Source organism: Oryctolagus cuniculus, chromosome 4 (genome assembly GCF_964237555.1).
Source record: "Oryctolagus cuniculus chromosome 4, mOryCun1.1, whole genome shotgun sequence".
Taxonomy (NCBI): domain Eukaryota; kingdom Metazoa; phylum Chordata; class Mammalia; order Lagomorpha; family Leporidae; genus Oryctolagus; species Oryctolagus cuniculus.
The window spans coordinates 8,600,979-8,620,001 of record NC_091435.1 but is presented as its reverse complement, the minus strand read 5'-3'; the positions used below and the strand labels follow the sequence as shown (position 1 = coordinate 8,620,001).

Here is a 19,023-nt window from a genome sequence, read left to right as displayed (position 1 = left end):
TGAGACACTAAGGGATTTACTAAACACAGAACTGTGTGTGAAGGGGTCGTTGAATCCAAACTGTCGTAGAGCTTGCAGCAGCTCTCTGTAAGACTTAAAAAATATATATATATTTATTTATTTGAAAGGCAGAGGGGCCGGCGCTGTGGTGCAGCGGGTTAACGCCCTGGCCTGAAGCGCCGGCCTCCCATATGGGCACCGGTTCTAGTCCCAGCTGCTCCTCTTCCAACCCAGCTCTCTGCTATGGCCTGGGAAAGAAGCAGAAGATGACCCAAGTCCTTGGGCCCCTGCACCCACATGGGAGACCCAGAGGAAGCTCCTGGCTCCTAACTTCGGTTCAGCGCAGCTCTGGCTATTACAGCCATCTGGGGAATGAACCATCAGATGGAAGACCTCTCTCTCTCTCTGCCTCTCCTCTCTCTGTGTAACTCTGACTTTCAAATAAAAAAAAAAAATTAAAAAAAAAAAAAAAGAGAGAGAGGCAGAGGCAGAGAGAGAGACAGAGTTCTCTATCCACTGGTTCACTCCCCAAATGGTAACAACAGCTGGAGCTGAGCAGATCCAAAGCTAGGAACCAGGAGCTTCTTCAAGGACTTGAGCCATCTTCTGCTGCTTTCCAAGGTCATAGCAGAGAGCTGGATTGGAAGTGGAGCAGCTGGGATTCAAACTGGTGCCCGTATGGAATGCCGGCACTGTGAGTGGCATCTTTACCCATTGTGCCACAGCACTGGCCCCTCTAAGACTTTCAAACAGGCTGGATTTTTCCCTACTCATATCGGAATGAACGCATCTCAAAAACGGCGTTTAACTGAGATGAACTCTCTCCTCTTTTTTTTTTTTTTTTTTTTTTTTTGACAAGCAGAGTGGACAGTGAGAGAGAGAGACAGAGAGAAAGGTCTCCTTTGCCATTGGTTCACCCTCCAATGGCCGCTGCGGCCGGCGCACCGCGCTGATCCGATGGATGGCAGGAGTCAGGTGCTTCTCCTGGTCTCCCATGGGGTGCAGGGCCCAAGGACTTGAGCCATCCTCCACTGCACTCCCTGGCCATAGCGGAGAGCTGGCCTGGAAGAGGGGCAACCAGGACAGAATCCGGCGCCCCGACCGGGACTAGAACCCAGTGTGCCGTCGCCACAAGGCGGAGGATTAGCCTAGTGAGCCGCGGCGATAACAGCTTCATAGAGCTATGATTCACACCCTATGATTCACCTTTGAACATGTATACATTTCAGGGCTGGCACAGTGGGTTAAAGCCACCACCCGCAGTGCTGGTATCCCATGTAGGCACCAATTTGAATCCCAGCTGCTCCACTTCCAATCCAGCTCTCTACTATGGCCTGGGAAAGCAGTAGAAAATGGCCCAAGACCTTGGGCTCCTGCACCTGTGTGGAAGACCTGGAAGAAGCTCCTGGCTCCTGGCTTCGAGTCAGCTTAGCTCTGATGATTGTGGTCATTTGGAGGAGTGAACCACTGGATGCAAGACCTCTCTTTCTGGCTCTACCTCTCTCTGTAACTCTCTTTCAAATAAGTAAAATGGGGCAGGCTCTGTGGCACAGTGGGTTAACGCCCTGGCCTGAAGTGCCAGCATCTCATGGGCACCGGTCTAGTCCCGGCTGCTCCTCTTCCCATCCACCTCTCTGCTGTGGCCTGGGGAAGCAGTAGAAGATGGCCCAAGGCCTTGGGCTCCTGCACCCACATGGGAGACCCAGAAGAAGCTTCTGCTCCTGGCTTCGAATCGGCACAGCTCCAGCTGTTGCGGCCAGTTGGGGAGTGAACCATCGAATGGAAGACCTCTCTCTCTGTCTCCACCTCTCTCTGTAACTCTGTCTTTCAAATAAATACAATCTTAAATAAATAAATAAATAGAATGGCCGTTGTGGCCGTTTGTGGAGTGAACCAGCAGATGGGAGACCTCTCTCTCTGCCTCTCCCTCTCACTGTCTGTAACTCTACAGACTGGCTGGGCCAGGCAGAGTTTTCTACACAGGTGGCAGGGGCCCAAGCACTCAAGTCATCTTCTGCTGCTTTCTCACACACATTAGCAGGAAGCTGGATCAGAAGTGGAGAAGCAGGGATTCAAACCAGCACTCATATGGAATGCCAGTGTAACTGCAGGCAGTGGCTTAACCCGCTATGCCACAACGCTGGCCCGGCGGCCACTGCAGACCCACCATGCTCACAGTGGGTCCCCAGGGCCGGCGGAGGCTGAGGCTGCTTCCCTCCCTCGGGTGCAGTCTCCCGCTGACTGCCTTCCTGAAAGTGAAGTTGGGGGTCAGCTGGTGGGAAACCGTCACGGACAACCCGGGCGCTGCGGTGCTGGGGGCCTCGGCTGGGTTCTGCTCCATTCCCGGTGTCGTCTGTGTCGCCGATGGGTCTCTGGGAACCTAGGATGCTCTCACAGCGATGGAAGTCAGAGGCAGCTCATCGGGGTTGGAACTGGACTGACGCGAGGGCACGGGGCACGCGTGTGCGTGCTGCTGTGTTGACGCGGTCTCCGCTGCCTTGTGCTCATCCCAGAGGGTGGCTCGCGTGCTCTGGAATCAGCTGAACAAGGAGACCCGGGAGCACCACATCACCTGTGTGGAGCTGTTCTACCGGCTGCACTGCCTGGCCCCCACGGCCAACGTCTGCGAGGACATCATCTGCCACGCCCTCCTGGACCCCGACAAGGTGAGCGCTTCCGGCCGTGACGCAGCCCCCAGCCGGCCTTCGCTGCTGGAGCAGCCCACTGCCGTACCTCCCGAGACATACTTGGATGAAAAATGGCCTGGAAAGCTAAGTTGATTTGGGCCCCCAAAATTGCAGCCTGCACAGAGGTTCTTGATGGTAGTTTTCCGTAAGCATTTTGAAGCACCTGCTGAAGTCTGGGGCTCTGGGCATCCTGATTCGTGAGCGGGGGTGCTCCAGAGTGTTGGGGCTGGAGGCTGCTGTGCGCTCAAACCATCCCCTTTGCAGTCCCAAGATCAAGGTTTGCAAGGGAAATCTGCCCAAAGTCTGTGTAAGTAATTTTTTTAAATACTTATTTATTTGAAGGCAGAGTTATGGGGCGAGGGGCAGTCCTTCCATCAGGTGGTTCACTTCTTAGATGGCCGCAATGGCCAGAACTGGCCAAGCTGAGGCCAGGAGCCAGGAGCTTCTTCTGGGTCTCCCACGTGGGTGCAGGGGCCCAAGGACTTGGCCATCTTCCACTGCTTTCCCAGGCCATAGCAGAGAGCTGGATCAGAAGTGCAGCAGGGGCCGGAGCTGTGGTGTAGCGGGTAGAGCCACCGCCTGCAGTGCCTGCATCCCATATGGGCGCTGGTTCGAGTCCCGGCTGCTCCACTTCTGATCAAGCTCTCTGCTGTGGCCTGAGAAAGCAGTAGATGACCCAAGTCCTTGGGCCCCTGCACTCGCGTAGGAGACCCGGAAGAAACTCCTGGCTCCTGGCTTTGGATCAGCTCAGCTCCTGCCATTGTGGTCAATCAGGGATGAACCAGCGGATAGAAGAACTCTCTCTCTCTCTCTGCCTCTCCTCTCTGTGTGTAACTCTGCCTTTCAAATAACTAAATAAATCTTAAAAAAAAAAAAGTGTGGAGCAGCCAGGACTCAAACTGGTGCCCATATGGGATGCTGGCACGGCAGGCAGCAGATTTACCCATTATGCTACAATGCCGGCCCCTGTGTTAGCATTTGCCGCACCTCCCAACCTATTGGGGTAGTAGACAGGTGTAGAAAATGTAAGAATGGATTGAGATTTTCTCGTCCCTGGCTCTGCCTTGGAGTCCGGTGTGTGTGTCTTCATTCTTCAGTGTGGGCCCGGCCCTTCCGTGTGGCCTGAGGAGCCGTGCCCGCCAGCGTTTTCCTTAAACCTCGAGCTTCCGGTGTGACCCTAGACACGAAGGCCAGGTCCTTTTTCTTTTTTAATTAATTTATTTATTTGAAAGAGTGGTGGAGAGGGAGACACACAGAGAGAAAGATCTTCCATTTGCTGCTGCACTCCCCAAATGCATGGCCACAGTGGCCAGGGCTGGGCCACATTGAAGCCTGGAGATCCCGCAGGGTCTCCCACATGGGTGGCAGCAGCCCAAGCAATTGAGCCATCCTCTGCTGCCTTCCACGATGGGTCATCCAGGAGCCGGCTCACAGGCAAAGCAGCGGGGACTCGAACCGGCGCTCTGATATGGGATGCCAGCGTTGCCACTGTGCCACGAGGCTGGCCCCGACGCCAGCTCCTGAATGCACACTTTACTACCCGTGCATCTGTGATAAAGTGGTTGAGAAAAGGGAGCGGGTGCGGGTTGTCCCTTTCCCGCTGCTGACGTCAGACCAGTAACTGTGGCATCCTCGCTGCTGACGCCGTCGCTGCCTCTGTTCTTAAGTTCTGTGCTCTCGTTTCTTTCCGGCTCAGGGGACGCGCCTGGAAGCCCTGTTTAGATTTTCCGTCATCTGGCACCTGACACGCGAGATCCAGGGCAGCCGAGTGACGTCTCACAATCGCTCCTTCGATAGGTGAGGCCGCCGCCGCCGTCGTCAGAGTTCCCCTCCCGCGAAGGAAGTTCGGCAGGGTTCTTGCTCGGCATATGGGGCTGGGGTGGGGGGAGGTGACGTCTGTGCTGCACAACAGACGGTGCCTGTCCTCCCCTGCGGGAACGTGGCTGGACACACGTGGATACATGGCAGGAGTTTTCTTCACTTGCTCGGGGAGTGAGCAAGCCAGCTTGCTTCAGACCCTGCCTCCGCCTCGTGCCGTGGGCAGATGCAGGGGCCTCCCCTGGACGGGTCTGGCGGCTGCCCTGGGTGTGCACGTGTGTCACATGGCCGACCGCTTGCCTCAGGTGTAGACAGTATGCAGGAACGCTGTCCTCCATGCTGTTGCAGTCTCTGAAGCGCTAGGTGGGAGGACAGGCGTGCAGCAAGGAGCCCACCCCCAGGGGGAACACATTTTGGTTGAGACCTGGGCACTGGGGTTTTAAAGCGCGCCCTGGTGTTTCCAACCTGAAACCAAGGTTGCGAAGCCCTGGTCCTTGCCTGCTGGGATCTGTCATCAGGGCTTGGGTGCAGCTGCCCGGGGCGTCCGTGTGATGACACCACGGGCTCAGTGCAGCGTTCCCGCCCACAGGTCCTTGTTCGTGGTGCTGGACAGCCTGGCCTGCACGGACGGTGCCATCAGCGCGGCAGCCCAGGGCTGGCTGGTGCGCGCCCTCTCCCTCGGGGACGTGGCGCGCATCCTCGAACCCGTGCTCCTGCTCCTGCTGCAGCCCAAAACCCAGCGAACGTCTATCCAGTGCCTCAAGCAGGAGAACTCGGCTGGTGAGCAGCCCGCACGGGGCCCCGGGTGCGGGAGGGAGAAAACAGTGGCTGGACGCAGCTGCGTGGAGGGACTTGGGCTTCCGTGCTGAGTAGACACAAACAGCGAGAAAGGACTTTGGGAACCTGCGGGGACTTTGGCAATGTAAGGATCCGGTGAACCAGCACCTAGAAATACCAGGTGGTGAGTCTGCTGCTGTCACCAGAAAACTAGATCATTTTGTTATTGAAAAACAAAATTTTTGAAATAGACAGTCCTGTGCAATAAGACGCTAAGCCAGGGCCGGTGCTGTGGTGCAGCAGGGCGCGCTGCTGCTTGCCTTGCCTGGATCTGCCGTATCAGGTGCCGAGACGAGTCCCAGCTGCCGTGCTGATCCGGCTCCCTGCTCGTGCACCCAGGAAGGCCGTGCACGACGGCCGCTGTGCCTGTGCCCCTGCCACCCGGTGAGAGACCAGGATGGAGTTCCAGACTCCCGACTCCAGCCTGGCCCAGACCCCGCTGTCGTGGCCATCTGGGGAGTGAACCAGCTGATGGAAAATTTCTCTCTCTCAGTCTCTCCCTATTTCTCTCTGTAACTCTGCCTTTCAAATCAATCAATAGTTTTTAAATAGATAAGGGAAGTTTATTTTGGTGCAGAAATACATTTTTTCCACAATACCCAGTTCCACAGACTTGTTGAAGACCCCTGCATTTGTGAAGGTTCAGCTATGAGGTTAGTGGTTTCTCTTCTGCCTGCTCTGAGGTTCATTCCAGCTGCAAAGTCCTGTTCATCACAGTAGCAGAAATGCAAAAGAAATAAACCTTCTATTCAGAGAATTTCCAGAAGGCATCTGTAGCACAAGAGAACATAGGGGATCACAGGGAAGGAAAAGAAAAACTATGTAAACCTGACAGGTGCACTAACCCAGCACCGCTCGTGCCAGGTGCACTAACCCAGCACAGCTTGTGACAGGTGCACTAACCCAGCACACCTTGTGCCAGGTGCACTAACCCAGCACCACTCATGACAGGTGCACTAACCCAGCACAGCTTGTGCCAGGTGCACTGACCCAGCACACCTTGTGCCAGGTGCACTAACCCGGCACAGTTTGTGCCAGTGCACTAACCCAGCACCGCTCGTGCCAGGTGCACTAACCCAGCACCACTTGTGCCAGGTGCACTAACCCAGCATCGCTTGTGCCAGGTGCACTAACCCAGCACCACTTGTGCCAGGTGCACTAACCCAGCACAGCTCGTGCCAGGTGCACTAACCCAGCACCACTTGTGCCAGGTGCACTAACCCAGCACCACTCATGCCAGGTGCACTTACCCAGCACACCTTGTGCCAGGTGCACTAACCCAGCACACCTTGTGCCAGGTGCACTAACCCAGCACCCCTTGTGCCAGGTGCACTAACCCAGCACCCCTTGTGCCAGGTGCACTAACCCAGCACAGCTTGAGAACAGTTTTCTAGGTGGGAGTTTAAACTTCGAGTTAGTTTGTTTAGGTGGGTTACTCGGTGCTGTCTCAGTCTTCTCTTACCTAGAAACGTAGCCCAGGGGCAGGTGTTTAAGCCCGCAGTTAAGACACTTGCATCCCGTATCAGCGTGCCTGGGTTCAGTGCTCCTCATTCCAACTTCTGCTGAGGCAGCAGTGGGCCGCTCAAAGGGTTGAGTTCCTGCCACCCACAGGGGAGACCTAGATGGAGTTCCTGGCTCTTGGCTTCAGCCTGGCCCGGCCCAGCCCTAGTTGTTGGAGGCATTTGGGATGTGAACCAGCAGATGGAAATCAATCTCTCTCCCCCACCCCACCTCTCAAATAAATAAATATTTAATTGTTTTTTAAAAAGCCCAATGTTTGGGAAAGCAGGTGCATGAAACAGCCCCGCCTCTTGCTGACCCTGTGAGCCCTCGTAGCCTTTGGGAGGGAAAGCTGGCTGCCTTCTCCGAGAGCAGGCGCTGTGTTAGTCCGTGTTGCAAGAAAGCAAGACTTACGGAAGTGTACACTCAGCACCTTCTTAAAAGGTTGACAGCCAAGGCAGTAGGTCTCTTAGCATCCCTTTGCTTGGGCTTTCAAAGTCTCCCAGCACCTCCTGCTGCTTCCTTCCTGGGCACCTTCTGCCGGCCTCCTGGTGGGAGAGAGGGCTTCGCTCCCACCGTCTCTCCCTGGAGGAAGCTGGACGTGAGCGCTCACCTCCTCTCGCCTCTGCCATCCTCTAGAAACCTAGGTTCTGGACTTGGTGGTGCGCTCCATGGAGCTTCTCCGTTTCCGAAGTTCTGTCCTGGTCCTGTGCAATGTTCAGGGTGTGGATTGGTTGAAACCTGCAGAATTGAAATGTTTGGCAACACCAAAGACCTTTGTCTTTCACTGATTTGTGAAAATGTTTAACTGACATATAGCAATTGTACTATTTATGGGGTACAGTGTGAGAATTCAGTCCATGGATACGATGTGCAGTGACCGCATCAGGAGAGTTAGTGTTTCCGTGTCCTTAAACGTTTATCATTTCTTTGTGTTGGGATCCTTTTTTTGAGACTCGAAGGCCAGCATTGTGGCTCAGCGGACTAAAACACCACTTGCAAACCCAGCATCCGTCATCAGAGAGCCGATCCAAGTCCCGTCTGCTCTGTGTCTGATTCATCTCCCCGCTAATGCACCTGGGAAAGCAGCAGATGCTGGCCCAAGTGCTTGGGCCCCTGCACTCGTGTGGGAGATGCAGGTGGAATTCTAGGCTTCTGACCTCGGCCTGGCGTAGCCCTGGCTGTTGGGGCCATCTGGGGAGTGAACCAACCGATGCAAGATCGCTCACTCCCTGTCTCTTCCCCTCCCTCTGTCACTCTGCCTTTCAAATAAACAAATCTTGAAGAAGAGATTTAAATACTTTCAAATGTTGGCTGCTTTCAGGAATACTAGCACACTTATCTTAAAAACTGGAAGGGGGAAGTCCAAGCATTAGGAAGTCCCCCTGATGCAGGCTGAACGGCATGGGGGTAGGGGGTGGGGTGGGGATTGGCTGGGCAGGCAGCCTGGACGGCTGTCTCCTGGCTGTGTGCTGCAGACGCTGCCCCGACTCGGGCTCCTTCCGTGCCCACCACTCTGCAGCCCCGTCTCCCCTGCAGCTCGCTCCCATCGGCAGCCTGCTGCAGGCACGTCCCTGATGCGCCGCATCTCCTGTCTGTGGTCTGCACTCTGCTTCCCAGTTTGCCCTGGCACGGGACGTTGCCCCCGATCACTTCCAGGGACATCTTAGATCCCTGGTTTTCACCTGCTTTCCCCCAAAAGCTGTAATATGTAAATTCCCTATGATGGAGTAGCTAGATTCGCCCCTCCGTTGTCTGCCTTCTGCCCGGAATGTGATCTGGACTCCGGGGCTGTGGCTTCGTGTGGGAATTTTGTTCGCATTGAACTTCCCGTCTGTGCCGTCTGACTTGACTGTCCCAGAGCTGTTCGCCACAGCCACCCCTGGGTGCTAAAGCCGTTTGTGCTTCTGTCATTTTCAGAGGATTTGCATCGCTGGTTCAACAGGAAGAAAACCCCCTGCAAGCAGGCGTGCGGTGCGCCTGAGCTTCCGGAAGGCAGCTCGGAGGAACACCTGCCCCTGAGCCAGTTCACCACGGTCGACCGCGAGGCCATCTGGGCCGAAGTGGAGAAGGAACCAGAGCAGGGCCTGCCGCGGAGCGAAGTGAGTGAGGAGGACCTGCCCTACTATGTGGACCTCCCCGACGGGACGGCCCACGGTGCCGGGGACAGCAGCGAGCACACCGAGTCCGCGGACACCAGCTCCGGCCACACGGACAGCGAGAACACGTCCTCCTTCTCGTCCCCCTCCCACGAGCCACAGGAGCTGAGCCCGGACGAGAACTGCTGTGTGGCCCTCCCCATGGCGGGCAGGGTGTACCCCAAGCGCCCGTCCTTGCTGGCGGCCTTCCACTCCGAAAGCTTCAAGGCCGGCGCCGGGCTGAGCCTGACCCGGGCGGACTCGGACAAGACCCAGGCTTCGGAGTCGCTGTCGAGCGACGAGGAGGCCGACGTGGAGCTGCAGGCCCTCACCACGTCCCGGCTGCTGAAGCAGCAGCGGGAGCGGCAGGAGCGGCTGGAGGCCTTGTTCAAGCACATCCTGCTCTACCTGCAGCCCTACGACTCGCGCCGGGTGCTGTACGCCTTCTCCGTGCTGGAGGCCGTGCTCAAAGCCAACCCGAAGGAGTTCACCGAGGCCGTGTCCAGCACCAGCATGGACACCAGCTCCACCGCGCACCTCAATCTCATCTCCAACCTCCTGGCTCGCCACCAGGAGGCCCTCATCGGCCAGAGCTTCTATGGAAAGCTCCAGAGCCAGCCCCCCAACGTGTGCCCCCACTCCCTGCTCATCGAGCTCCTCACCTACCTCTGCCTGAGCTTCCTGCGCGCCTACTACCCGTGCTACTTGAAGGTCTCCCACCGGGACATCCTGGGCAACCGGGACGTGCAGGTCAAGAGCGTGGAGGTGCTGATCCGCATCATGACCCAGCTGGTCTCCGTGGCCAAGTCCGCGGAGGGGAAGAACGTGGAGTTCATCCACAGCCTGCTGCAGAGGTGCAAGGTCCAGGAGTTTGTGCTGCTCTCGCTGTCGGCGTCCATGTACACGAGCCAGAAGCGCTACGGCCTGGCCACCGCCGACCGGGGCGGGGCCCTGCTGGAGGACGGCGTCTTCGAGGAGAGCCTCATCCACCTGGGTCAGGACCAGATCTGGAGCGAGCACCCTCTGCAGATCGAGCTGCTGAAGCTCCTGCAGGTGCTGATCGTCTTGGAACACCACCTGGGGCAGGTGCAAGAGGAGGCCGGGAACCAGCCGGCGCTGGCGCGGGAGTGGCAGAAGACCCTCAACTTCCAGCAGGCCATCAGCGCCGTGCAGTACGTGCAACCGCACCCCCTCACCTCGCAGGGCCTGCTGGTGTCGGCCGTGGTGAGGGGCCTGCAGCCCGCCTACGGCTACGGCATGCACCCGGCCTGGGTGAGCTTGGTCACGCACTCCTTGCCGTACTTTGGAAAGTCCCTGGGCTGGACGGTGACTCCCTTTGTTGTCCAGATTTGCAAAAACTTGGACGAGCTGGTCAAGCAGTACGAGAGCGAGTCTGTGAAGCTGTCTGTCAGGTACGCTGACCCGTTTTGCCTCGGGTGCTGACGGGAGGTGACTTCAGTCTGGTCAGCAGCCTCTCTAGCATCAGCACGAGAGGTGTCAGGGAACTTCCAGTTGGGTTGCTTTATTTTTAGCTCTGTGCAGCTACCCAGGCTTTCTCAGTGTTGCCGGGAAAATCCGTTACTCTGTTAATTCTGCATAAAAATGTGAGTCACCTTCATAGAAATTCTACAACATCTGAAACCGTTGTTCCAAGGTGACACTACGAAAGTAAAATAGCACAAGAGATGCCTGTTTATTTAAAAACTCATTGCAGAGTCAGGGAGACAAGACAGAGTGAGCGAGCGCCATCTGCTGGTTCACTCCCCAACTGTGCACAGCAGCTGGGCCTAGGCCAGGACCAAAGCCAGGAGCAGGGAGCCATCCAAGTCTCCTACGTAGGTGGCAGGAACCCAGTGACTGGAACCGTCACTGCTGTCTCCTAGGATCTGGGACTCACACCCAGGCACTCCAGTATGGGACGTGAGCACCTTAGCCCCTTGGCCAACTGCACCCGCTCCATCTATCATTGTTATAACAGTATCTCATGATGAGAGCGTGCGTTTATTTAAAATGGTGACATCTGACTGATCCCATGTTTATAGGGAAGATTAAAACTTTGTGGCCTGATTTTCAAAACTTCTCACGGCCGGTTTCTCATGTCCTCACCACAGCACAACCTCCAAGAGGGAGAACATTTCTCCAGATTATCCACTCACACTTCTGGAAGGCCTGACAACCATTAGCCACTTTTGTCTTCTGGAACAACCCAACCAAAACAAAAAGGTACATTCTTTTTTGTGAATTCGAAGCAATTTTCGTATTTTTTGTTTGCCTTCATTGGGTTATGACTGCTTCAAATAAGTAAAGTATGCATGTAACATTTGTGAGAAATGTGTGTATGCAAATGATGATAATGCATATGCAGGTTGTAAATATATGCAGGCATCACGAATGTGCAATGAAATGTCGGGGGAGCGTGGTACGGATGGGTGTGTTATGCAAATGTGTATGTAAATGCATGCAAATAACGCAAATGCGGTTTTGTTCTTGCTTGAGCGGGCACTTCTGCCCTGCCCCGTGTAACTGTGTGGGGTGCGTGTGAAGCTGCTCGTGTTCATCTCTGCAACGTGTTTTCACTTGTCCTGCTGTTCATGAAATTGGAGACGGAAGCCATCAGAGCGGCTAGTTGCTCCACGCCATCCATGATTAAGCCTTAGATATGATTAAGCCTTAGAGTCCATCCAGTTCTTTGTCGAATGACAGAGCATGTGCAGCGCGGAGCCCCAGACTCCAGCTGCCTCTCCCTGCAAGCAGGCCGTAGTTGAAATGCACAGGGAAGCACAGTGCTTCCCGTAGCCTCACGTGTGGCTCTCCAGGGAGAGACTCCCGCAGCTCAGACCCAGCCCCACCAGCTGTAGCCGAGGCTCACGTGTTCGTTTTCATCTTTAGGCCATGGCTATCGGTGACCCCACCAACTTGAGAAATGCCAGGAACGCCATCCTGGAAGAGCTGCCCCGGGTGGTTAACACCATGGCCCTGCTCTGGAACGTTCTCAGGAAAGAGGAGGCTCAGAAGAGACCTGTCGACATCCTGGGGGGCGCGAAGGGCTCCTCCTCCGTCTACTTTAAAACCACCAAAGTGAGTGGCCTTTCTCCTTACTCTGCCTTCCGTTGTCCCTGCACAGCAATGTGCATCCTCAATCGGGTGCACTCCAGGAATGGAAGTCAGAAACACAAGTCTCCGGTTTGGTTGTTTCGTTTGTTTGTTTTAAAGATTCATTTATTTGGAAAGCAGAGTTACAGAGAGACAGAGAGAGAGCGAGGGAGAGAGAGAGAGGTCTTCCATCTGCTGGTTCACTCCCCAGATGGCCTCAACAGCCAGAGCTATACTGATCTGAAGCCACAAGCCAGGAGCTTCTCTGGGTCTTCCACATGGGCACAGGGTCCAAGGACTTGGGCCATTTCCTACTGCCATCCCAGGCCATAGCAGAGAGCTGGATTGGGAGTGGAGCAGCCGGGACTCAGACCAGCACCCACATGGGATGCCGGCACTGCAGGCCGCGGCTTCACCCGCTGCGCCACAGTGCCTGCCCCTCCAGTTTGTTTCTAAGGAATGAGCTCCCTGTACGTTGAACACGAGGATGTGAGTGGGTCTGGCCTCTTGTTTTTTTCTTCCTTTCTTTTTTGTAGCCTTGGAGGTGGGGACAGGTAGAGTCCTCACCTGAGTCTACAGGGTGGGGAAGGTCTGGCCCACAGGCCATGTGAGGCTGTGACATCATTTGGTCAGACCCCTGCCAAGGCAATCTCAGGCAGGACTCAAAATCCAAGTCTACAGCAGGCTGATTTTTAAGATGGCTCCGTGTGGCCCACAGATGATAGACCCAAATGGCCCCCTGCAGAAAACGTGTTCCCCACTCCTGCTCTACGGCATTTCTGCCCGAACGGCTTGTCTTGTGTTCAGGGCGGCACATCAGAGCGGCTCTGGGGTTTTGTGCTGAACCATCAGCCCAAAACTGCTGCATCGTGGAGAGTCCTTGGTGCCAGGCGTGGCCTCGGGGCTCACCCACAGCTCCTGGTGGCCCTGTTGTCCTGCACTGTGGTGCACACATGGCCTCCAGAACCTACCGCTGGTCCCCATGGTGCCCTGGGAGGGAATCCTGAGTTTGAAGCTGCTACAGGAACCTGCTTTTGGAAAATGTCCAGGGGCCAGTGTCGCGGCACGGCGGGTAAGCCTCGGCTTGCAGCACCAGCATCCCAGAGCAAGTCGTGGCTGCTCCACTTCGATCCAGCTTCCTGCCAATGCACCTGGGCAGGCAGAGAAAGATGGCCCAAGTGCCTGGGCCCCTGCCACCCATGTTGGAGATCAGGATGGAGTTCCTGGATCCTGGCTTTGGCCGGGCCCAGCCCCGACCATTGTGGCCATTTGGAGAGTTAACCAGTGAATGAATGATGTCTCTCCCTCTCCGTCTCTTCTCTGCTTCCTCTGTCACTCTGCCTTTCAAGTAAATCTTTAAAAAACAAAAATTCAGAAACTCACAGCCTCTCATGCTCAGTTTCCTTCCTGTAAACAGGCTCTGTGGTCGCCCTACTCCGTGGGCTGATGGAGAGTGAAGTCATCAGGCTTTTGTTGCACAATGAAGTACCTGAGGAAGGCGAACCTTTTTAAAGAAAGAGGCTTATTAGCCCGCAGGTCCCAGCACACGGCACTGGCACTGGCACTGGCACTGGCACAGGGGACGGGCCCCTTTCCCCCACCCCATTGCCCAGTGCCAGGCTCTGATGGGAGATCAGCGCGGCCAGGGAGGACATAGCAGGCACTCAGCAATCCGTCCACTCAGCCGCTGTGTGCCGCTGTGCACTGGGCCCTGTTTGTGTGTGCAGGCCGGCAGTGCAGGCTGCTCTGGCCATGTGCGGCCCACCCGGGAACCTGACTGCTGCTGGGGGTCGGCAGCGGGCTGAGCTGGACCCCAGGTGGGGAGGATTTAACTGGGCGGGTGTTTCAGGTGGGACGGGCGCCAGATTTGCACAGCAAGGAACACCGTGGGCAGGGCTCAGGAGCTGAAAAAAATCCACGAGCAGCGAAAAGGAGCATGGGGAATGAGGCCCAGGCGTGTTCCAGGAATCCTGTGAGCAAAGACTTGGTTGGCTGGTGCTTGTGGCCTGCAGGCTTCAGGGCCTCGGCCGAGGGGTCTCCCCGCGGAAATGGCGCTGACTCAGTCTCCCAGCATTGCGGGGCTTCTGGCCAGCCCTTCCCCAATCCTCCTGAGCGGCTGCGCCTTGACGTGGCACTGTGTGCCCATCGCACACACCCAGCTCCTCCAAGGCAGGGCTCTGGTTCCTCCTGCGCCCCAGGGTCCTCCAGCCAGGCAGCACTGGGTACCAACAGGACAGGCGTCCGCTCTCAGCGTGCACCACACAGTGGCCACGCATACCCAGGCAGGAATGAGTGCCCTCATGTCACTCTGCAGTAACTTTGTTTTTCTGTTTTCTAGACCATAAGACAAAAAATTCTAGACTTCTTAAACCCCCTGACGGCCCACCTTGGGGTCCAGCTGATGGCTGCGGTTGCCACAGTGTGGAGCAGAAAGAAAGCCCAGCGACACAGTAAGGTGAGGGTAAAGGTCGAGTGGGAGGAGTCGTTAGAGACATGCCCAAGGGGCGTGGGCAGCAGAGGTGACCCCAGAGGCCCACGGGAAAATGGTTGAATCAGTTTCACTGAAACTCCAAGCCGTGTCTCAGAACAACAAGGATTATGCCCAGGGGAAGCCCACCTCTCCCTCCCGTGTCCTAATGTGTAATACTTGTACTTACCGTGCCCTTGAGAGTGCTGGGAACACGTGCATTTGAAGGGAGGAAACCACCCAGGAGTGCACCCCTGGCCCGAGAGGCCATTCGCGATCCTCCTTGGAAAGCCATGGTAGGCCGTTTCCTGGTGGGGTTCTGCCTTCGTGTCTGCGGGTTGCACTTGGCCGTGATGGGAGAAGATGGGAGCCGTCAGGCCTGTGCATGCATGCATGTGTGTGCAACAACCGTGTTCTGCGGCCTCCCGGGCCTGGGCCTCCCTACCAGGGCCAGGTTGCGTGTACCTGGTCTCTGTCTCCTCCCTGTCTGCTTCAGATGGAGCACATCTCTCCCGAAGGTGCTTCCATAAATCCCAGGACGCCAGTGTTACTGCCACAGGGTCCACAGCACCTTCCGTTCCTGATGTGTGCTGGACACTGAACGCGATTCTGTAGTTAAGGGCCAGCTCGCTCTGTTCCCATCCCTGGGGTCCCTCCCACCGTCCACTAGGAAGCATTTGTTTCAAAGGTTGAGATGGGGGCAGGCCTTGGGCCCAGCACTGAAGGCTCCCGTGTCCTGCCTCTGCACCTGACTCCAGCTTCCTGCAACACAGACCGCGCGCCTCAACCAGCAGGAGGCCTGAAAGGGATTCCTGGCTCCCAGTGTTGGCCCCTTTGGCTGTCCCAGGCATTTGGGGGATTGACCCAGTGGCTCCCCCACTTGCTCGCTCACTCTCACACTCCCTCCCACCTCCCCCCACCATCTCTCTGTGTCTCAAAAAAAATTTTTTTAATGAAAACATCAGTTAGATATTTATTCCCATGTCCTATACTCAGTATTCTACAGATTCTAACGTATAATTCTCTTCAACCGTACCAAGTGGTAGATTTTAAAATCTCATTTTCCAGTTGAAGTAACCAAGACTCAGAGAGGGCAAGTGACCCTTGCAAGGTCACGGGATGAACAGGTGGCAGAGCGAGGACCTAAGTCCAGGAACATTGCCACTCGGAGTGGCATGTGGTCTGCATCCTTATAACAACTGAGTAAGCACTCTCCTGAAGTGGGTTGTTACCCCGTGCCTTCCTGCTGGCGTGGCGTGGCGTGGCGTGGCGTGGTGTGGCGTGGCGTGCCCGCGAGCTGGGCAGTAGGGAAGGGAGCAGAGCACCGGAACAGCTTTGCTGATTCGGCTCAGGGTTCACCTTTGCCGACTGCAGAGCCTGCCATCTCTAAGCCAGGCAGCCTCGGCTTTCTGTCGTGTCTGATAAGAGTCAGTCTCTCCTAGGACTAGAACATATTTTGGGACATCACTCTCAAGAGGAACCTAAAAAGTTAAATCGATAAATTTGTGCGCCACTGAGAATTCTTTGCAATCAAGTTGTCCATTGCTTCCTTCAGGCAATGAGCCAATTTTTTTTTAATTTATTTATAAAAGGGAACAAATTCCATGTATTTCACGTGTAGTTTGAAGAGCTTCCTACCATACCCTCCCTCCCTCCCACATTGTTCTTTAATGAAAACAAAGTTCTTTCCCCAAGGGCAGCTATCGTAGAACACTTCTGTGGGTCGGCCCTGTTCTGCCTTCTCTCTGTGAGCATTCAGTGTCCTCCCCCCCTCGGCAGATCATCCCGGTGGCCAGTGCCTCGCAGCTGACGCTCGTGGACCTGATCCGCGCGCTCAGCACTCTGCAGACGGACACGCTGCTGCACCTGGTGAAGGAGGTGGTGAAGAGGCCGCCGCAGAGCAAAGGGGACGAGGTGAGGGCCTGGGGAGGCGGCGGCCCTGCCACCCCGCTTCCTGCACACCGGGACTGGGAGGAAGGCCCGGGCAGCGAGGGCGAGAAGGTATACCGCTCCGTCCGCGGCCTTGGCCCCGGCCGGCCATCTGCTCTCAGCTGGCCGCTGCCCCTGCCCTGCCCGCCATCGGGGGCTGTCTCCTCTCCTCGCAGCCACAGAGTATGGAGCCAGCCTCCAGCCCAGGTGTAGACGGCGCCTGGGAACTGGCAATGGGCAAGGCAGGGAGCTCAGGAAAACGAAGAAGTTGGCAGGGAGAGCAGGGGCCGAGCCAAAGCAGGAGACGGGAAATGACCCCAAAAAGCGAGTCAGGGCCAGCCGATCACCGTTGCCAGGCTGTGTGGATCTGCCAGGTGCTTCTGCTCAAGGTTGGCTCCCGCAGGGGCTGGGACACAGGGAGCTGCCTGTTGCAAGGACTGCTCCAGGGTTCTTGAGAGAGACATTCCTGAGTCACAAGGTCACACAGATGTGTCAGAGGCCCGAGGGCGTATTTCTAACTGTGAGCTTTTTCTTGTTTTTGTCCTTATTATTTGACAGAGCTACCATCTGCTGGTTCACTCCCTCAAATGCCCATACCAGCCGGGGCCCGGGGGGGGTGGGGGGGGAATGGGCAAAGCCTAGAGCCAATCCAAGTCTCCCATGTCCATAGCAGGGTCCCAGAGGCAGGAGCAGATCTGGGCGTTGAACCCAGGCTCTCAGGTGTGGGACACGGATGTCTCAACCGCAGGCCAAAAATTTACCATTTATAAGCTTTTTTAAAGTAAGTGTCTTGGGGTCAGCATTGTGGTGCAGCTGGTTAAGCCCACCGCCCGCAACACTGCCATCCCATACAGGTGCTGGTTCGTGTCCCGACTGCTCCGTTTCTGATCCGGCTCCCTGCTAATGTGCCTGAGAAAGCAGTGGAGATGGCCCAAGTGCTTGGACCCCTGCACCTACATGGGAGACCCTGATGAAACTCCTGGCTTTGACCTAGCCCAGCCCAGCAGTTGTGGCCATCAGGGGAGTGAACCAGTGGATGGAAGATCTCTCTCTCTCTCCTCCATCTCTCCCTCTCTCTCCGTAACTCTGACTTTCAAGTAAATTAAATCTTAAAAAAAAAAAAAAAGTGATACCCTTAGAGAAAGAAGGCAGAGGCCAGGGCCCTGTCCACAGGTGTTTGTGGGAACAAGGGCGGCCCCGTGCTTTCCCGGCAGGCTCTGTCCTTGCTGGGACGCAGCTCCGTGGCTCTGGAACACGCACTCGTGTCTGCGCCAGGCTCTCGGGGTGAGGGGTCACCGAGTCATCCTACCGAGAGCCGCCGTTCTTAAGCCCAAGGCCAAGGCCTGGTTGCAGAGGGCTCAGGGGAGACTGACCAGGACGCCTTAACAAAGCAGAGTGAGAGGACGCAGCTCGGGCAGCTCACTGTGAGCGTGAAGGCGCTGGCTCCGGCCGCTGTGAAGCGGGACGCTTCGGGGTGATGGTGCTGAGCCCCGCCGCCCCGCCTGGTCCTGCTCGCTTTCTGCAGCGCAGGCGAGGGCCCTGGGCCCCGTACAGGCCTTTCTCAGCTCTGCACGGTGGATTCAAAACAGCACGCGCTTTGTGGTTTAATACTTTTCCCTTGGAGCTTTTTGTTTTTACCAAAGCAAACCTCTTTGTAGACAAGTGCAAGGAGCCGTCTTGCTCTTAATTTGCTGGAAGCAGGATTGATTTCGGTCTTGAAATAGTTGCCTTCTAACATGCTTTCCAGCACAAATTGAAAGCAGGGTCTTGAAGAGGTATTTGTACACCAGCGCTGTTAGCTGCATTATTTATAATAACATAACTTAGAAGTATCCCAAGACATCCAGCAGATGAACAGATAAACAAAATGAGATACAGGCTCAGCTTTGAAATGGAGAGAGATCCAAAACAATTTTTTTATTGTATTTTATTTGAAAGGCAGAATTACAGAGAGGGGGGAGACATCTTCCATTTGCCATTTCACTCCCCAAATGGCCACAAAAAGCCACATTTTTCTACATGCGCCTGGGAAAACAGCAGAAGATGGCCTGAGTGCTTGGGCCCCTGCTACCTATGTGGGAGGCCTAGATGGAGTTCCAGGCTCCTGGCTTCATCCTGGCATAGCCCTGGCCTTTGCAGACATTTGAGAAGTGAACTAGCAGGTGGAAGACGTCTCTCTCTTTCTCTCTCTCTCTCCCCTCACCCTTTCAAATAATAAAGCTTTTTAAAATATATATAGGGCTGGTGATATGGTACAGTGGGTTAAAGCTGTGGACTGCAATGCCGGCATCCCATATGGGCACTGGTTCAAGACCCAGCTCTCTGCTATAGCCTGGGAAAGCAGTAGAAGGTGGCCCGAGTCTTTGGGCCCCTGCACCCATATGGGAGACTCAGAAGAGGCTCCTGGCTTCAGATCGGCACAGCTCCGGCCATTGTAGCCATCTGGGGAGTGAACCAGCAGATGGAAGACCTTTCTTTCTCTCTCTCTCTCTCTGCCTCTCTGTAATTCTGCCTTTCAAATAAATAAATAAATCTTTAAATACATATATTTAAT

The 19,023-nt window shown here is 55.7% G+C and overlaps 1 protein-coding gene across 7 annotated transcripts in view; it reads left to right on the top strand.

The window, feature by feature from the left end:
* The window catches only part of DOP1B (DOP1 leucine zipper like protein B), a 119,383-nt gene that overhangs the window by 77,657 nt on the left and 22,703 nt on the right, over positions 1-19,023 (top strand). For all 7 annotated transcript variants that reach the window (XR_011387689.1, XR_007914535.2, XM_051833576.2 and 4 more), the window contains exons 16-23: positions 2,514-2,666; positions 4,384-4,484; positions 5,095-5,285; positions 8,763-10,392; positions 11,092-11,203; positions 11,870-12,058; positions 14,412-14,528; positions 16,320-16,454. Coding sequence is in view for 5 of the 7 variants with exons in the window: in XM_051833576.2 (XP_051689536.1) it covers positions 2,514-2,666; positions 4,384-4,484; positions 5,095-5,285; positions 8,763-10,392; positions 11,092-11,203; positions 11,870-12,058; positions 14,412-14,528; positions 16,320-16,454 (2,628 nt within the window). In the remaining 2 variants the exon portion in view is untranslated. The remainder of the gene's footprint in view (positions 1-2,513; positions 2,667-4,383; positions 4,485-5,094; positions 5,286-8,762; positions 10,393-11,091; positions 11,204-11,869; positions 12,059-14,411; positions 14,529-16,319; positions 16,455-19,023) is intronic.